Consider the following 18,575-nt stretch of genomic DNA (forward strand, 5'->3'; position numbering starts at 1 on the left):
AAACATGTACAGTTGACTTTCTGTGAATGGATGGAGTATTGTCAACATTTGCACTGACAATTAAAGGTACTACCAGATATGTTTCTTGTTTTGAATTGTTTACAGGTTACTGAATAAACCAGGTAACTTGAACAAAGAAATCTCATCTTGTACACTTTGTGAAACCGGCCAGCTCCTCAGAAGAGTGAACTTAAACTTTAGTGGCTTACACTTTAATGCTGTCTTCTGTAGTACAGATACGGATTTGCCTTTTATTCTTTATTTCGGTTATTTGAATACACAAAAATGTTATGTATTCGAATTGGAAACTATTAGAAATTCCCATCCCTAATACCAATTTCAACAGAATCAGATGAGCAGATCGCAGGACATTATTCATCAAACTTGGAACACTAAATCATCTGAATACAACCAATTGAGCTGCGAGTTGACAAAGGTTTTGAGAAGTATCTTTCCCACCACTGGCAACACCACAGGCGACGCGGGAGCAATGAGAAATAGGATTGAATCTTATTTTTTGTGATTTGTCGTGCGACATTAACCAACCAGAGAACAGCTTCAATGCAGGTGGTCCATCAGGGTAAAGCACTATCAAAAATGATGTAGGAAAAAATAATACTTGAAAAAATGTTGAAAAAATGTCTAGAGCTTTATGACAAAGGTCATCACAATTATAAAGATACAGATTTGGAAGACGATATACAGTATGAGAGTCCATTTCGAAGGCACCGGATAAGCCTGAAATACCGCCAGAAAAGACAATCAAAATTTCAACATGATGGTGATGAATATCCAGTCTTGATCATAGTTTTGATAGCAATTTTGAGTAATTTTATAGATCTGGCAGTTTTCAAACCTATCGCATCACCTGTGTCGCTTCTGGTGTGTATGGTCCTGTCACCTCGAAAGTATCTGTTCGATGAAAAATTGCATTGCGTCTGGTGTGTGGCAGCCTTTACAGTGGTGGTCCATCCAGAACAGAAATGCAGCTGCATATTTGATACTGTACCGAGGAATAAGCTACAGCACCAGCTGAGAAATCTACTATTATAATCTAATCTATATATATATATAATCTATATCTATTATTCCAAAATGTTCAATAACAAACATTTGTCTACTTGAAGTAGTTTCTCATAGTTTTACCACTTACTGAGAAGGCTGTTCCTGTACAGTGTTGGACTACAGGAAAGCCACACTAATATGAAGTGATTTGCTTTCAGTATAAGGTGGCACACAGCAGAGAGAGCCTGTAAGTCACAAAAGAAAAGTGCATACAGTAAGTGCAATACAGTGGAACGTCACATATCCTACCGTCACATAACCTCCCTGATCAATTAACCGCCTCACTAAATAAAGCCGAAGCAATAATCAAACTGAGATGCTTATCGGCTGTTGACAACCTATTTATGGATGTGTAAATACTTTTTCTATAGATGTTCGCAAATCCAACTATCTGCCTATACCCCAGTCCACATGGGGTTGGGTATGAGACGTTGTACTGTACTTAGGACCAGTAAAAAATATAACCTTATCATTAAGGGCAATATCACTTTGTTTATGATGTGGTTGTTGAAATAGTTAATGTACTTTACAGATTAATGTGAGGGTTTGTATGGCTGTTATCCTCACTGTACAGATCAACATTTAGGTGTTCTTATGAAACAGGATTATCAAACATGCATGGTTCTGTAGGACCGGCTTATTTAATTAATTGAGGCAAAACAGCATTACTGTATGTTCAGTACCATGCATAAGTCACCACAACCACACAGTTTCATTTAATTTGGCTGAGCTATTCCCCCACATGAACTAGTCTTAAATAACTCAAGTGTCAGTAGCACAATAAAAAAGTAAGTCGCCATGAACTACATTCACAACACATTGAATAACTTGTTTTTGTAACAAAGTTCAAATTTGGGGTAGTTAGCCATTCTGAAGGTATTGCCTTACTGTATAACCCAACAAGAACTCAACTAGGTTGCAGTGATCTATTTTCTAAAACTTTCAAGATACTGTACCATTTTTTCAATCTTTATCGGGGACTCAAATCCCAAGCCTTTAAAGGGTCATTCCAGACCCACACTGGATTGACAGTCTTTTTTTTTTTTTTTTTTAAAACACATTAGCATTCTGAATGGGGGGGGGGGGTAAATAAATAAATAAATAAAACAGCACAAACAATTAATTCTTGGAGGTCAGAACCCCATAGCATTAATTCTGCACAGCTGAAAGGCAAAACACAGAATTAACATTGAATTTCTGCTGAGCTCCTATTTTACTGTATGCTGCAAAGCTTGACAAACTTTGGAGGACAGGAATGAGACGCACACTAGGCAGTGTAAGGCTCCTGGCGGTGAGAGTTCAGGAACACTGAAATTAATACAATCATTTTGTTTCTTTCACCACAACATACAACCTTATCACTGTACAGAGAAAACATCTGAATCAGCCACCCAGCTGCCATTGGCATCTAAGAAAAATTGGAGCAGGAACCAGCAATCTAGTGCTAGGATCACACGGATTCAAATAGAGAGAGAAGCCTGAGCTTTCAAAACCAGCACCATGTTACAGCATCAGCAGCACAGGAGAGAAGTGCAGCCTGTGTTCCGACTGTCTGGGTGGATTTAGAGCATACATTAGTATATTTAAAAAAAAAAAAAAAAAAAAAAAAATCGCAGAAAAATGTAGCTTCTCCCCTCCAGCCTGGACTCTGAAAACTACTCAGGAATGAAACTCCTCCCAGCAACAGCCATGGACTACATCAAGACTAAAGACAGAACCTTTTTTTTTTTTATTTTGCTTTAATAATTAACAGCAAAATGCAACTAGGTAGCCATGACAACAAGCGGGGCTGCTGGTGTGAATGCTGTATCCAAGGGAACAGTCTGGAAGCCGAGTGAGGTTAGTCAATTTCAGTCGAACAATCGTTTTCAGGCTAATTGAAAGCTTTGCTGAATCAGACTCAGGGTAATTTTCATTTCATTAATTGAATGCAAATGTATTTATGCAGCTCTTTATCATTCCTAATTAGGCATGATCCCTTGGAGGGCTAGTTGCATTTTTTTTTCCTACCTATTGTCTTCCTTTTCCATGCTTAACTCTGCAACTTCCATTGATGTACTGTACTTTAACTCCTTTGCATACCAGCAATTGCATTCATACTTGGGCATTTCTGAGATGTACCTGCACCGCTTGCCTTATTTCAGAAGTTTACTACACAATGGCACATTTTTTTTGTTTTCATCATAGTTTTTAAATTTAATCAAAATATAACCTAACTATATTTATATATATATTTATATATTAATATATATTATTATAAATATATATATTATAATATATTATTATATATATATATATATTATAACCATAAACAAGTTTTAAGCTAAAGGGGGAAGAGCATTTGGATTGGGATATCATGGGTTTGATCCTTGACAAAATAGCAAGGATCTGATTATGCTACTGTAGCTGCAAAAATGCAGTGCTAATCAGACATAGTAAGCCTACAGCAGTTCAACAAAAAGATACTGAAAACAACAGCAAAGCAATTTCTACATTTCACTGCTAGAAACTAAAAATGTGCCTACTTTCAATTGGTGAATCTTTAAAAATGAGTACTAAACAAATCAAGAGAAATGTACTTCTGCAGTGGAGCAATGAAACTCGGCAAGAACAGTAACCAACAGGGAAGAGCATGGCATGGTTCGCATGTGGTGCTCTCACAAAAAGTCATGCTTACAAGTGCTCGATTTGATTACCCTTTGTTCCAATCTAGTACCCATACAATATGTCTTGAGACGATTCTTGCTTTGCTATTTCAGCAACAAAAAATACTTACAATTTCTTAAGTATCTAAAATAAAGTATTAAATAAAGAATACTCAGCGTAGTATCCTTCTGAAAAAAACTGCAAAGGTCAAATGGCGACAGCTAAATAATGCACTGAGACTATTAAACACACCACATATGAACTTTATAACTTTACAAGCAGAAACTATTTATTTTTAAGTTGACCACTTCATAAGACAAAAAAAAAAAAAAAAGACTATGTTAATTATTGCTTTTTTTTTTCTTCAAACAATGGAATGACTTGAAATAAAAATCATCAAAATCATGGCCCTTAGTAGTCTGTTTTAAAGCATCATAGCATTTCAAAATCTGCTATGCACAAGACAACAGCACTCCCAATAATGCAAAGTAGCTTTTCTTTGTGGGTGGAATTTACTCCTCCAGGCTTGCCATATGGGACAGGCAGAGGCAACCATCCCAAGGGTTCAGACTCACCAACTGAGCAGAAAAGGGTATCTTGGCAAGGCACAGTCTGCTCTGCTATTAATTAAATGCTGATCTAAACTTGACAGCAGCGTGTAAAGAAACCACATTTAGCCCTCTTGATTAATAATGCAAGTTATTAATCAAGTTGTAAAGTCAGTCACTGGGATAGAGTGATATTTCAAGCCTAGTGAATAGATAGCTGGTATGTCCAGCAAAATGTTCTGTGTTGTTTTATAAATACTCACTTAACGTTTTAAATATTAAATTGGTTTTCAAATTTTCATAAATCGATAAAAGTAGGCTGTCAATTAATCTTAATCATTTGGCATCATAATAAAAGAATGGCAGAGTTGTGCCACAGAAAATATTTGACATCTCTCATTCTGTAAGATTAACTCAAAACAAACCAAAAGCACTGTTATTTGATGAGGGTGCTCAATTCATCATTTTAATATGGCTGAAGAAAGTACATTTTCTGAGATTAGACATTATTAGCCAGTCTGTGGTAATCACTACTGCACTGCTTTTGTGCAGCTCATACATCACTGTCACCTATCTTTATAGAAGTGTTCTTACACTAAACATACTTTTTTTTTTTTTAATTCAACATAAGAAACAGGCCAGCTGATTCTCTAACTCTTAAAATCAGGCCACAAAACTGGAAGAGAGGTGGTCCATAAATCATTTTACAAAATTTGTTTTTCTGCTTTTTTGGGGAGGATTGTGAATTGTGTGTGAAATAAAAAAAATAAAAAAAATATGCAAGAAAAGGTTATGACAGTTCCTGGTAACTTGAAATGGTGAATGTTTGAAGGAGGAATGGAAAGATGTCATACTCACTGAAAAATAAGAAAGAAAGCGGAGTCCCGTCTTGCCCTGAGGGAAGCAGCAGCAAGCCCTCATATGACTTAAGTACATACAAGGCTGGTTTAGGCAGTCAGGTGATATGGCAAATAACCATTGAAAACATGCAATTTTAACAAACTTGTTCTCTAACATTGTGCTAATTATGCAGAACAGTAATGTGTGTATCTATCAATAAATGAAAAAAAAAACACTTAGGCAACAATAACTTCTCATCTCTCCAGCTTTCCAATGTTTCATGGTGTCATTGCATGAGGGCTCTACTTTAACTGCTGGTATGCATGTGCAGTTTACAGTGAGGCAAGCTCTAATGACTGGAGCATGTAGCTGGAAATTCTTTGTATTGTGACTCAATCACACAAGATCACTGTGATTTGATTGGATGCCACGAAAAACCATAGTTTGAGTACAACCTCTTCACACAGAGAAGATGTGGCCAGTCAACATATACTGTAACTAGGTCTCATATTGCAATAATTTGCAGTTTGTGCATATTACATTTCCATCTAACTTGGCTTTGCCCATTCATAAACTAAAAGGTGACTAAAGGAGGGGGGTTGGGCTTATATGATAAAATACAAATATGGTTTGGAAGAGTAAACTGCTACCCTTCCATATTACCATCACCAGTTTAACACACCATGCCCTGGTCAACTATCACTGAAACAGAATCAATACAAGATCAATACTGCATTTAGCATCAACAACATAAACAAAAAACACAGACATAGATACAGTTAATAAACAGTGGTTTCTGAAATAGAGAACTGATGAGCATAAAAAAAAAACAGAACCCATCTTAACAACATACTCATTTATTGTTTTGCATTTCACTATAACAGTGTACAGGTATTTAATTAAAATCAGACGTTTGTTTAAAATCACAATCGCTGGCTGAGGGGGAAACAACAATGTAATTAAAATAGTTTTCAGATAACATGCACATTGACGTTTTAATATTAAAACAGGCACTAGAAATGTATTCGTTTCTTTATAAACAACCACAATACTGGTAAATCTTAAACTGTCCGGTCATTCCTTTTGTTTCAGTGGCGCTACACACTCATCATGTCAAGCTAAAACGTAGCGTCATTCTTGTGTTCACAAGACAAAAAGTTAACCTCAACTCCTATGACTCCCGTACAAACTTAAAATCTCATGTCAATCATGCTTGCACAAAACTTAGTTATTGGTTTCAAATGATGTTTTCTTCTATTGTTTTCCTCTCGTTTCAGTCAGTATCCTTAATAGTTAAATCGCATATGTACTCTACAATGTTTATAAGAGCGATGAACTGCAACAAATTTGAACTAGGTATGATTAACCCATAATTCTTTCTATATGTAACGGGCCTTCAATCTCAATTTCTTTTTGGTGCAATTCCAGTAATTTCTGGAACCCACCCTGTCCATCCACCACATCAAGTACAAGATGAACATTATTCATACCAACTGAACCAAGTTAGAGCAAGGCCTGCTACTGGCGACTCCAACACAAATGACTGTCAATGAGCATTTCCCGTTTGTTTGCTTCTTTTCAGATATAAACTCCCCAACCTGCTGCTAGCTGTCTCCCCAATTCCCTTCCTTTTTTTGCATGTTAATTGCCAACAATTCTTACCTGAAATTAAAATTCAGCTCAGCTTCTCGCCCCCAGCTCGCCAAATAGCAACACCAACTTCCTGTGCCAGCGGCGGTCTCTCCTGTCTGAGGCCTTAGCAGACGGCACAACTTTTTTTGGCTTTTGTTAGTTCAAGTTTACTATCATGTACACACATTTAGTTAACTTATGTAGGCCAATTATGTTTGAGTTGTTGCAAGTTGTAAATATTATTATTTAAAAACAGGCAGATGTTGTCTGCGAAAGACCGACGGCGCGCATGCCCTGTTAGTGTTTTGAGGGAACTTGGTGGAGGCGCGCCGCCCCTCAGAAGAGTTATTTGTATCACACAGTAGATAAGTGTCAAGTATAAATTTGTTAATAAAGTTGGTTTGCCAAGATTTTGCACAGTCGCGAGATAAACATGCGTCCTGGTGACGATCTGCAGGAAGAAAAAAAAAAGATTGTTTAGTTATTTTGTATTATTATTTATTGAAAGATTAATAATACATAACAAATCAGGAAATGGCAACATTAACAAATTACAGTTATCACAAATAATTCCAATACAATGAGCACGATAACAAAAATAAATAGAACACAAATACTGTACACAAATAACATCATAATGAATAACTGTTTACCTTGTATATTTTTTGCTAAGACCAGGGATTCCATATAATGTAAACATTCTTGCATAAAACATGCAACGTTTGTGATTTTTTTTTTTTTTTTTTTTTTGAGAATTTTGATTTATGAATACATTGCCATTAAAATTAAAATATGTGAAATACATTACAATTCACTGTGAGTATTATTACAAAATATACTAAATTGAGTACATTTTGTAATAATATAAAGTAAAATAGTTGCGTGAGGGTTCCTTACTCCTGATTACAAAGGAGCAGTCTGCATTAGAAAATGGTGCTTCTTAATTCGTGTTATACTGTATCCTCATTTCTCTTTTATTAGACCAGAATGATCTTATGAGACTTTCAATAGATCTAATAACTTAGTTGTCAATCACGTCTTTGCTTACTGTGTGCCATTTCTTTAATGTAAGTACAGTACAAAGAAACTTGTATGTACAACAGCAGTTGGACTAAAAATGTGAACCTGCTATAACAAGCCATTTAATTGTGTGGTAGATTTGTGATGTTGACAAAAATTGCGAGCACTAAACTGATATCAATTCCAGCATTTTCATCTTTAATTAAATAAATCTGTGTGTGCGCGCGCGCGCGCATGTTTGGAGGGTAAATACTTACACCAGCAGAAAAGGTGACCAGTGAAAGCGAACGGAAAACTATATTGAATTAAAATAAATCACTTTGCATCACATGCACCAGGTGGCGCTAGAATGTTGTAAGTAAACTTAGTTGAGGCAATTGCAGTTAAAGCTTCATACACAGTCGCGCCTCTTTTTACAAACCCTAATGTTTACATGTCTTTGTTGAGAAGATGGTGTTATTTTGAAAGCACACTAATACCTTCAGCGTGCGTTCCATCATCACTAAGGGCAACCCTCTGCTCCAGTGGGAGGGCTGTGATAGTGAGAGGTCTATAGCCAGAGGTTACTGGTCTACAGCTATACTAGCTGTTTTTTTTGTTTTTTTTTAGTTACTACGTACATTACTATTATTACACAATAGATAAGTATAAGTATTTTGTGGGCCACAGTCTTATAAAATTAATGTGGGTTAAAATTAATGAATAAGGTGTTGTGGTGGAGATGCGTTTTACACAGTATTTTTAAAATTGTTGAATGTTGCACAAATCGAAGTTTCCTTATGCTTTGATAGTTCAATAAAAACTCTGCTCATATTTTGCTATGTAAGCTTTCCATGTGGCATGTGTTGCCAAAATATCACCTTATTCATGAGTTCCTATTATTATTATTATTATTATTAGCTTATTTGGCAATACAAGTTTACACTGAAAAAACAATATTTAAATACAGACTAATTTACAGTAAGTGCAACTACTACTAGAATACAATATAAGACTAGAAGTAACAATTTAGGATTAAGACTATTTGTATCTACAATAACATAATGGTAGTACAAGAACTAGTAACATGGTGCTTAGGTCAGGAGGTCCAGTGGGTAGTAGGAGGGGGTAGATCTAGGGAAGACGGATTGCTTTAGGCCATGCAGTCGTCTTCACGCGCATGCTACAGTATTTAATGTTGCAGGCCTGTTTCACATAGAGTCGCTGTATTTGGTCCTCGAGGTAGACTCAAGAGTGTTGTCTAGTTCTAAGAGCTGACTTGGGTAGATGTTCAACCAGAGTTATTTAATTATTTATAGAGGTTGGTATAGCAGTTTGGTATACTTGATTTATGCTCTATTTTGCAAACAAGTGCAAAGTCTAGGCGTATCATGTCAACAGCTGTATAAAACTAGCAGTACAAAACTGCTTAGTTGCAAGAAGCAAGCAGTGTAATTAGTGTTCTAGAAAATTTTTACTATCTTATTTCACTTGTTTCTAAATAAGACCCTAAGCCTCCACTACAATATATTATATATTCTCCATGACAGTACTTCTGTAATTTCCAATGCTTATACCTTACATTTACCTCTCTTTACTTTGCTTTATTATTATGCCAGTGCTTTTACTATTGCCTTACTACACTTTGTTATGCTTTACTGTGGTATACTGCAGCATATTTATGTGGGTAAATTTCTGTACAATAACAGGCTGACAAAGTGTAGTCAACATCTTGAATTAGTTTACACATTCACACACAGAGAAACAGAAATATTTCTAATACGAAACATACCTCTCCACACAGGGCCCCCTTTGGACTTACTCACCCCGCTAACGTAACCTTTTCATGTTAATGAAAAATAAAACACAGCCCCAGCTCTAACCAGTGTTGAATGTTTTTATGTGGTTTGCTCTTACTATTCTGGTTTTGTCAGCTTCTGTGAGGACAAAAGAGGCCTCTGGTGTATGTTTTAACAACGTGTTTGTTTTACAACATTTGTGTTTATAGTGAATATGTTTATGTGCCACATAAAAAAATGGCAAAAATTACAGTCTATACACTATATAGGAAATATGGTACTGTAGTTATATATATATATATAGAGAGAGAGAGAGAGAGAGAGAGAGAGAGAGAGAGAGAGAGAGAGAGAGAGAGAGAGAGAGAGTAACATGGTATCACCTCCATTGTGGTAAAAGGGGAAACAGGATTAGGGGCCTGTCTGCTCCTGGGGTGGGTCTATAGACACACACCATGCTTATAGCACGTTATGGGGTCGTGATTGACAAATAGGGGTTCCATGGGTGTTTTTTCGCAGGTTTAATATGGGATTATGACAGGAAATTGACTTTCGTGTGGGCGGGATAAGGGAATGATTATATAGGGGTGTGCGGGGTTACCCTGGGCAGAGCTTAACTAATTGTAACCTTCCAGTACACTGTTAGAGTGGGCTGGTAGTGTAAACATTGAAAGACAATAAATACTTCTTTGTACCTTAACAATGTGGTCCAGAGTGCCGGTGTAGGGTCAGTCGAGGTGGAACGCTACATCGGTGTCATTAGTGGACGCTGATACCCTGGCACGCACTTGTTGGACTGTAGCCTGGTGAGCAAGTCCGGGGTGGACTTGAGGCTGGCAGGAGTGTAGCGTGCATGGGGGAAGGCAGCAGCAGGGCTGGTAGGTGACGTAATCACATACAAAGACATAAGCCCGATATACGCATATCCTTGCAAAGGAGCCGGCTCTTTTGTACAGCGGTATCGGCACTATGCTTCAGTGCGAGAGGTCCTGTGTTTGCGTCTGCCCTCCGCCTGTGTGTGGATTGCCTCGCCCTGTGTGAGGTGCCTGCGTTAACTGAGATCGCTACTATATATATATATATATATATGTATTCAGGCCTCAGCATGAATAATAATTAAAGCATTCTCAGAGCAGATTGAACAAACACACAGGTCTGAAAACAGGAGACATCAATGGTCAAAATCTTAAACCTCTTTTGAAGAGCTGAGATATAAAAATGTAAACTCTGGATATAGAGAATCAGGATTGCCTTTTTAACATGCAATAGAGAATGCATAATTATTACCATTTAAAAAACAAGATGTTACTGTTTTTGATGTTTAAGTAACTCTTTTTTTCTGATAACATCAATAGGAAGAAAACATCTACTCATAACTTTCAATTCTATTAAGGGGTTTTGCAGAAGAAATGAATTACAAGTTTGGACCCCAGCATGTACCTGAGCATGAAAAATTGGGCAGTGCTTTACTGTATGTTTGACTGTGAATTGAGTTCAGGGTTAACCCTACAGGAAAAACAAATGTGTAACACATAAAAAAAAAAACCTGTCCATGTGTAACTTGGCTGACGATGGGAACCTGCAACGAGCTACAGCTTTTAACCTCATCTCATCTCAGTCCATAACGCCAGTGTATCACACAACACTGCCCGTTACACAGGCATTGTCACTGATGCATTTCCAGGGCACTTTATGATGGTTGCATCAGGTTGATTTTAGTCATCACATACTGTATATAAGAAAATGATACCCCCCTTGTTTGGAATGTACAGGACAAACCACAGCACAGAAAGCTAATGACCAATATGCATGTATTTCCCGTTTGTTGAACAGAAGTTTGTTTTGCATTTGTTCTTTTGTTGATTGTTCTTATCTGCTCTTTGTTTTTCAGAATTTAATTCACTTTGGTTCAACCGAACTGAGGTTCACTTCAGGACCCCACTTTCTGCCCACACATCATCTTACTCAAAACAATGTCAAAAGTGAGAGGAAATTACAAGAAAAAAGATGAACAGCAAAACAAAAAGATGTTGCTTTTTTGGTTATTAGGAAACTGGCCTATATCTAGTTCTGAGAGCTGACTTGGGTGGAAGTTCAACCAGAGTTATTTAATGATTTATAGAGGTTGGTATAGCAGTTTGGTATGCTTGATTTACTGTGGGTGCTTTATGACTCTATTTTGCAAGCAAGTGCAAAGGCTAGGGATGTCATAAGGAGGTAGTGTGGTTCAGTAGTTAAAGTCCAGGGCTTGTAACCAGAAGGTCACCAGTTCAAATCCAATCTCTGCCATTGTTTCACTGTGTGACTCTGAGCAAGTCACTTAACCGCCTTGTGCTCCATCCTATATATGAGATGTTAAATTGATGTGACTCTGAATTAATGCACAATTTATAGCCTACCTCTATAAAAGCGCTTTGTGATGGTAATCCACTACAAAAGGTGCCCATATAAAAATATTATTATGAAGACAATGCATTACTTTGATAAAATTGATCACAGTACACAACTTTTAAAGGATCCTAATGACTCATAACATAACATTCCATACACCAATCAATTATAAGTCTGCTTCCACTTGAGTTTCCAACTGTACCCTCTAGTCCTGGTCTCTGCTTCTGTATTTTTGAGGAATTGTCATTCACATATACAGTAATAGCAGTAAGATTGTATTGACCAAGGAAGTTCAGAGCTATCTGAAAATAAAGCAAGAAAACATTAACACATAATTATAAATAAATAAATAAAAATACACATTTCCTATGAACAGAACTGTACATCCTTTACTCACCAACCCACATCAAACATAAGCCTATATTTGTTTTACATCATTATACAATTATTTATAATGTTTAGACATTATTTTTGCAAGGCTCCCAAATAAGATTATTTTTCTTAGCCTTTCCTAAATTATATTTTTACAGAGCAAAAACAAAACAAAAAACCGCACACTGAAATCAAACAACATAATTGGTGACATGACAGAAACATTACATTCTTTTATGATGATTTGAGTTTTTCTACTGCCCTGATTGGTTACATGTCCAGAAAATGCATTATTTACTACTGTAACAGGCTGCAGTGACATTTCTAAAATAGCAAGAGATCACCAATTCTATAATCAAACATGTGGGTTTGGCATGTTAACATTAATCACATAAAGTAGGGTACACAATTACATTTCAGATCACCTGCTAGGACTGAAACACCAAGACATTAATACTTAAAAGTCATTATCCAAATATTATTTTCAATAATAAAACACCAAGCTATTGCTTAAACACTCCAAAGGCCAGTTGCATGTAACACCCAGAGTTATTTAAACCCTTGGGAGGTGCAGAATGCTGCTTAAGGAAATTTTTCCCTTAATTAGGTTAACACTACTTGTTATTAGGTTAACACTTACAAGTTCCTAAGTTAAAAGTCTTAGTCGTTTATTTGAGGAACTTTATCGGATGCCTTCCTCCTCTCTGAAAATGGGCTAAAGACGATTTGGAGTAAATGGCTGTGATAATTCAGCCCAACATGTTTTGTGAACATTTTTGTGTACATAGCTTTTAAAATCCAAATTACTCAAAACTAGGTAACCACACTCACTGAGGATTATCTAACGTCAAACCCCATTTGCTGGGGTACTTGATCTATGCCTATAAAATGACAGCAATTAATAAGCAAGGCTCTACCAGAACAGGATGAGATATATTAGACAATTTGGTAGCTCATAAATTAACCAGCTAATCCACAATTCCTACAGCTAAAGTCTGAAGTGATACGACTTACATTCAATAAGAGTTTTTGCATATAAAGTCCAAAGTCTAGATAAGCTGGATTTTAGCTTTTTCTGATTTTAGTGACAGACATTTGATCATCTCTTAGTTTGCAAGTTATTAATGCTCAAATGTTGCTGCTTGTAACCCTTTGGAAGATGTTTGTTGCATGTTGTCATTTAGTTACAAAAGCCAGATCTACCAAGGTTTTTACACCAACGTGGAATCAATTCCTTTTAACGTTGGATGTTAAAAGATACATAACAAACCATTTTGTAATACTTTTGGGTCTCTAAACTTTTGGTTTGGTTTGTTGCTATTTATTTTCCTTTCATAATTTTAGGAGTAAAGACTTCAGCAAATCTGGCCCAAGTATATTTGCCACTGCTACTGTGTACCTTTTCTTCAGTTTGGAGTAGCAATGTCATATCTGTACACATAAATTGTGAAGTTCATGATCTTCCCTGGAATGGAGTCAAAAACATATTCTTTGGTCTTTTTATAACCAACTCCCTCATAAAGCTTCTGCGCTTCATACTGGACAACCGATGTACTCAAAACCACAGCCTGGTAGCCATTCAAACGGGCGAAGTCTGACACTGTCCTGCACAGCGCTTTGGCAATGCCCAGGCCTCTGTAGTTATTTCTCACAGACAGGCGCTTCAACTCCAAGGTGCCTGCCTCTTTCTTGGAAGGCATGACAGCAACCATGCCAACCACAATATCATTACTCTCTGCCACCCAGAAACAAGAGCCTTTACTCTCCATGTATGTTTTGTTGATATCCAGTAGATCAGCATTCAAGCTCAGCTCAATGTACTTGCTGGATAAGTAGACAACTCCCTGACGCCCTGCTGCAAGCAGTAAGGTGACTGCCAGGATGGGGAAGAGGAAGGATTTGGAGCTCAGGAGCAGAGCGCAGAGAACACACACGAGGAACAACTGGGAACAAGGCTGCTTGAGGGCATGCATAAAGATGCCTGGGAAGTGTTCGCTCATGCCACTGGCAAAAATATCCCTGGCTGCTTCGTAATCATCGTCCTCATATTTTCGGATTCGATAGTCGGCCATGGTGAATTCTTTCAAAAACCTTACATTGAAAAGCAAACAAAATAGACAAGTTATAAACAGACTTTACATTAAAGCGGTGCATCATTCCAAAAAAAAAAAAAAAAGTATTCTGCTTAAGAGATGATTTTTTTTTTTTAATATAGGTACCAGCAAAATCTGTCTGCTATTGAAACTGAACATGGAAACACAGCTTTTATATATCACTAAATTCATGTTAAGGATTATTTCAGCATATGTAAGGATTATATATATTTATATATATATATATATATATATATATATATATATATATATATATATATATATATATATTATCAAATACAAAACGATCTGCTTTGGCTCAAAGAGAAACAGGTAGATTTTTTGGCTCAAACTAACAGGTAGAGCGATACATAGAATACTACTGTATTTTTACTATTTCAGAGTATTGTTAAAGGAAGTAAAACAGTTCAACAATACTTATTAAACTTTTTTTTTGTTCCACAGCGGTTCTGTTCACAGTACTAGAAAGGGATTTTTTGAAGAGAGTTCACAAATTCTTAAAGTCAGGAAAATATTTTACTACAAAAGCATATGTATATATTAATTTACAAATGTTGCTTACTACAGTAGAAAAATGTCTCAAGAATAAAGTTAAACCCTTTACCTCAATAAATTAGCTTACAAAATAAAGACAGGGCTAGAAACTAACAAGATTGTGGTACTAGTTCAAAAGACTAGTACCTTTTGAAACTTGCTAGTCCTGACGTGAAGTAATTTGAAGTCAACAACAGTTGAGGTCCTAGAAAATAAGCTTAAATGTTATTTTCCTAAAAATTAAACACTGTTATAAATGTGTATGTGTGTGTGTGTATGTATATATACACACACACACACACACACACTTATAACAGTAAATGCTCCTACAGGTTGATCAATCACCTGTTTGCACCTTGTTACTGAGCGACTACTGTACTGTGTGCTAAGAAACTGAAACTGACAGCACCAGACGGGATGACAGAGGAAAAAAATTCTCAGCCGTGTCACCTTGCCGACCACAAAAGCCCTGCATGAAAGTGACACCGACTACACAAAGAAAAGGTTTACTTTATTGTTCATTACTTGTGTTGTTATTTGCAAAAATAATGGCTAGTTTGTGGAGTTGACGGTTATACCCTATGAGTGAATAAATAACTAAAATCCTGTTCACACTTGAATCAGTACGACACTAGTATAGTTTGTTTCAGTACAGAATGTACCAGTACGAAGCCACATTCTGTCCTAACTGACTTTTCATACACATTCATGTATGTTTAAAAATCGACAGTTCACAAATCGACATGTTTACAAATCGGGTTCTGAACTAATTTCCATGACGACCGCTGTCACATCTCTTAGAAATTGATCTGTTATGTAATACAGCATATTTTGCAGTCCTGACCATGTACAGTATTTTGTTTTGGTGTTCAATCATTATTAAGAGACGAGCAAAACGTAAAAGGGGCAGACGAACAAAAAGGCGAAAACAATTAACCGTCTTTAAAAGCATGGGCTTGCATCACAGCTTTTTCTTTTTTCTTTTTTTGCTTTTTGATATTCCCTCACAAGAGATTTTATTTTAGAGTGGCACTGCTCTGCAGTATGCCTTATCTCATTGTCATCATCACTCATTCTGTGAAGATTACTTTGTCACTTCAGAATAGTGACTTATTGGTACCGATACCGTGTTGGTTTACCTGTCCACACTTAGACCCCATTCACACTTACGGCTTAGGTCGGCCCAGGGCCACCTTCTCATGTGTGAACGCTCGAAAAATGAATAGGCGGCCCTGGGCCAGGTGAAATTTAAACCAGCTTTTTGATGAGGCCTAAAGTTGGCAATGTCGCCTCAGGGCCAGCCTATCTGTATGTGTGAACACAACGCAGGCTCTGTGCCGGCCTTAATGCGTCATTGCGGTAATTTAGCTCAAATCACTCCCCTACAAGGTTGAGCATGTTAGATCAAACAATGTCAGTTTTAAGAGGTACCAACTGGGAGGATGCAGAAATTAACCCTTAGCGGTCCATTTATTCAGTGCTTGTTAGGTGCGTCAGGTCCAATTTATTTTCACACACGCTGTTTATTCTACATGCACTGTTTTAATCCCCCCCCCCCCCCCCCCCCCCGAAATTAAAAGTCACTGAATCACAAAAAAACACACTGAATCACAAAAGTACACTCAGTACTGTATCTATTCACATACCTCTTCATAGACATGCATACTGATAAATCCACTCCTGATCACTCGTTTATCACCAGTCTCCTCAATAATGAGAAACAAGTCATTATTTTATTACTATAACAAATTATGTTACAAATCATCTTGAGCGCTGGATGCAGAAGCAACTATCTCCTTTATGTCCGTGTTATATCTGTGGTGCACGGGGCTATCAGATTCGCCCTTTTGAGTGGAGTTCAGAGAAAAACCTGCAAGTTTTTCTGAGAACGCTCGGAAATACTGAGCAGCAGGCCAGTGATAAACCCACCACGGATCTTGGATTCTATGGGACCTACGGCGATCTCCAGCCCGGAAAATAGCAATGGGGAATGCACTGAATACACCGACACATTTGACGATGATGATGGGTCAGTCATGAATAATAAGTATTCATCGTACAGCTTTCACTTAAACGATAAAACATACTAAATTGTTTTTTTGTTCCAAACTCAAAATCGGGTTAAAAGCAATCAATGCTTCAGAACCTATGAGGATGGGATAAAAGCCGGAACGAGACCAGGAATGGTACTTTAATGTATTCAGTTGCATTAAAAAGCAACGCATGAAGTTACACACACGTGAGGAGAATATTTTAACAAATCGAAATCGAATAATAACGCGCTGTAGTTTACCAGTTCCAGCCCAGAACCCTCTTTTTATCACCAAAAAGCTCCTAGAACAGTCGGCTCCGAAGGTGCAAAGACGATTAAAATGATACACATAATACAACTAAGTGAGAACAACATAACAAAACATTGCAGAAAAAACCCACCGAACCGACCTTTAATTGCTCATTCCACATCATAAAGTGTTTAATTATTAATAAAACTACCCGGAACACTGTGTTCCGAAGCTGCACAGTATTGACGCAGCATAGCAATCAGTGGCTCTTGCAGGGGTTTCGATCAAGGCTGAAAAGTCTAATGTGTAAAGTCTACTAGACAGTAAAAAATAATGAACATCACCACGGCTTAATACCCAGTCTTGAATTTGCAGCAGTTCAGTTCACATTAACCCATTTCATGCAAGGAAATTAAAGGTCGGTCAACACTCCGGAATTAAAGTCCCATTCCGTCTTTTATCACATAACGAACCTATGCACTTTAACGTGAATAATCCCCAACCTGAACCCAGCTCAAAATTGATTTACATGCAGAACATCTGGGACTCGATTCCTCAAATAGGTACTTGAATTTGATCATAAAAAAACACAGTACTGATGGTTAGGTAGAGACATCAAAACTAACTTTGAGCCAGACTTGCTCTCGAGGCCTCCAGAGATGGAAGGCAGGGCATTAAACAGTATGTACTGGAGTCTCTAATTTAACAATGCGGATGCACCGACACAATAAATGTAATTGTACATACCAAATACAGAGGGGAAAGTCTTCGGCTGTAGATATGCTGCACTTCACTTTCTTTTTATTCTGGCTGGCTGTGTTTCTTTTTCTTGATCGAAATCCAGTGTTCACCTCGTCGTATTTGAAGTTAACAGTGATTAAATTATATTACGTATATAAACGAGTACAGTTGCTACTATAGCAAAAAAATGACGAGCAATACATTAACTAAAACTTGTATCCCAACCGCATTTATTTTTATATTGATATTACAATGCAAATAATGACATTGGAATTCATAGATTTTGCTTCCCGGATATTGTCGGTGGGCATGCTTCCTAAATCCTACTTTCCGCCTGTCTGTATCACATGACACACTGTTGACGATAAGAGGCAACGCCTTGTGTCACAAGGTGACATTTTAGCTTCGACTAAAAGCTATTTTGGGGTATACATGCCATGTAATAAATGAAACAGGAGTGGAACAGTATGTTTATTTGTTATTGAATAAGTACATCATCAGTGATCTGCTAGTCAAAGTTATAATTACTGTATAACTGATTTCTTACCCCTTGTTTTTTAACTGATTTTCTTCTTCCAATACCCCTCACCAAGCTGCCTTTATGGTGACAATGGT

At 37.0% G+C, this 18,575-nt stretch overlaps 2 protein-coding genes across 2 annotated transcripts in view; both read right to left on the reverse strand.

The window, feature by feature from the left end:
• Window positions 1-7,039, reverse strand: part of LOC121294078 (dynactin subunit 1-like) — a 70,193-nt gene extending 63,154 nt beyond the window's left edge. Inside the window, exon 1 of the mRNA XM_041217682.1 lies at window positions 6,762-7,039. The gene's annotated coding sequence lies outside the window, so the exon portion shown is untranslated. The remainder of the gene's footprint in view (window positions 1-6,761) is intronic.
• A 5,213-nt stretch (window positions 7,040-12,252) lies between these two features.
• Window positions 12,253-18,287, reverse strand: LOC121294220 (probable N-acetyltransferase camello). Its single transcript, XM_041217816.1, has 2 exons — window positions 17,967-18,287; window positions 12,253-14,380 (listed from the first exon to the last, which is right to left on the reverse strand). Exon 2 carries the CDS (start codon window positions 14,359-14,361, stop codon window positions 13,696-13,698), a length of 666 nt encoding a protein of 221 aa, XP_041073750.1. The 5' UTR covers window positions 14,362-14,380; window positions 17,967-18,287; the 3' UTR covers window positions 12,253-13,695.
• Window positions 18,288-18,575: the final 288 nt, after the last annotated feature.

Source organism: Polyodon spathula, chromosome 2, assembly GCF_017654505.1.
Source record: "Polyodon spathula isolate WHYD16114869_AA chromosome 2, ASM1765450v1, whole genome shotgun sequence".
Lineage (NCBI taxonomy): Eukaryota > Metazoa > Chordata > Actinopteri > Acipenseriformes > Polyodontidae > Polyodon > Polyodon spathula.

Coding starts and splice junctions, on each gene's coding strand:
- LOC121294220 (XM_041217816.1), bottom strand. CDS start 14,361: ATGGCCGACTATCGAATCCGAAAATATGAGGACGATGATTACGAAGCA.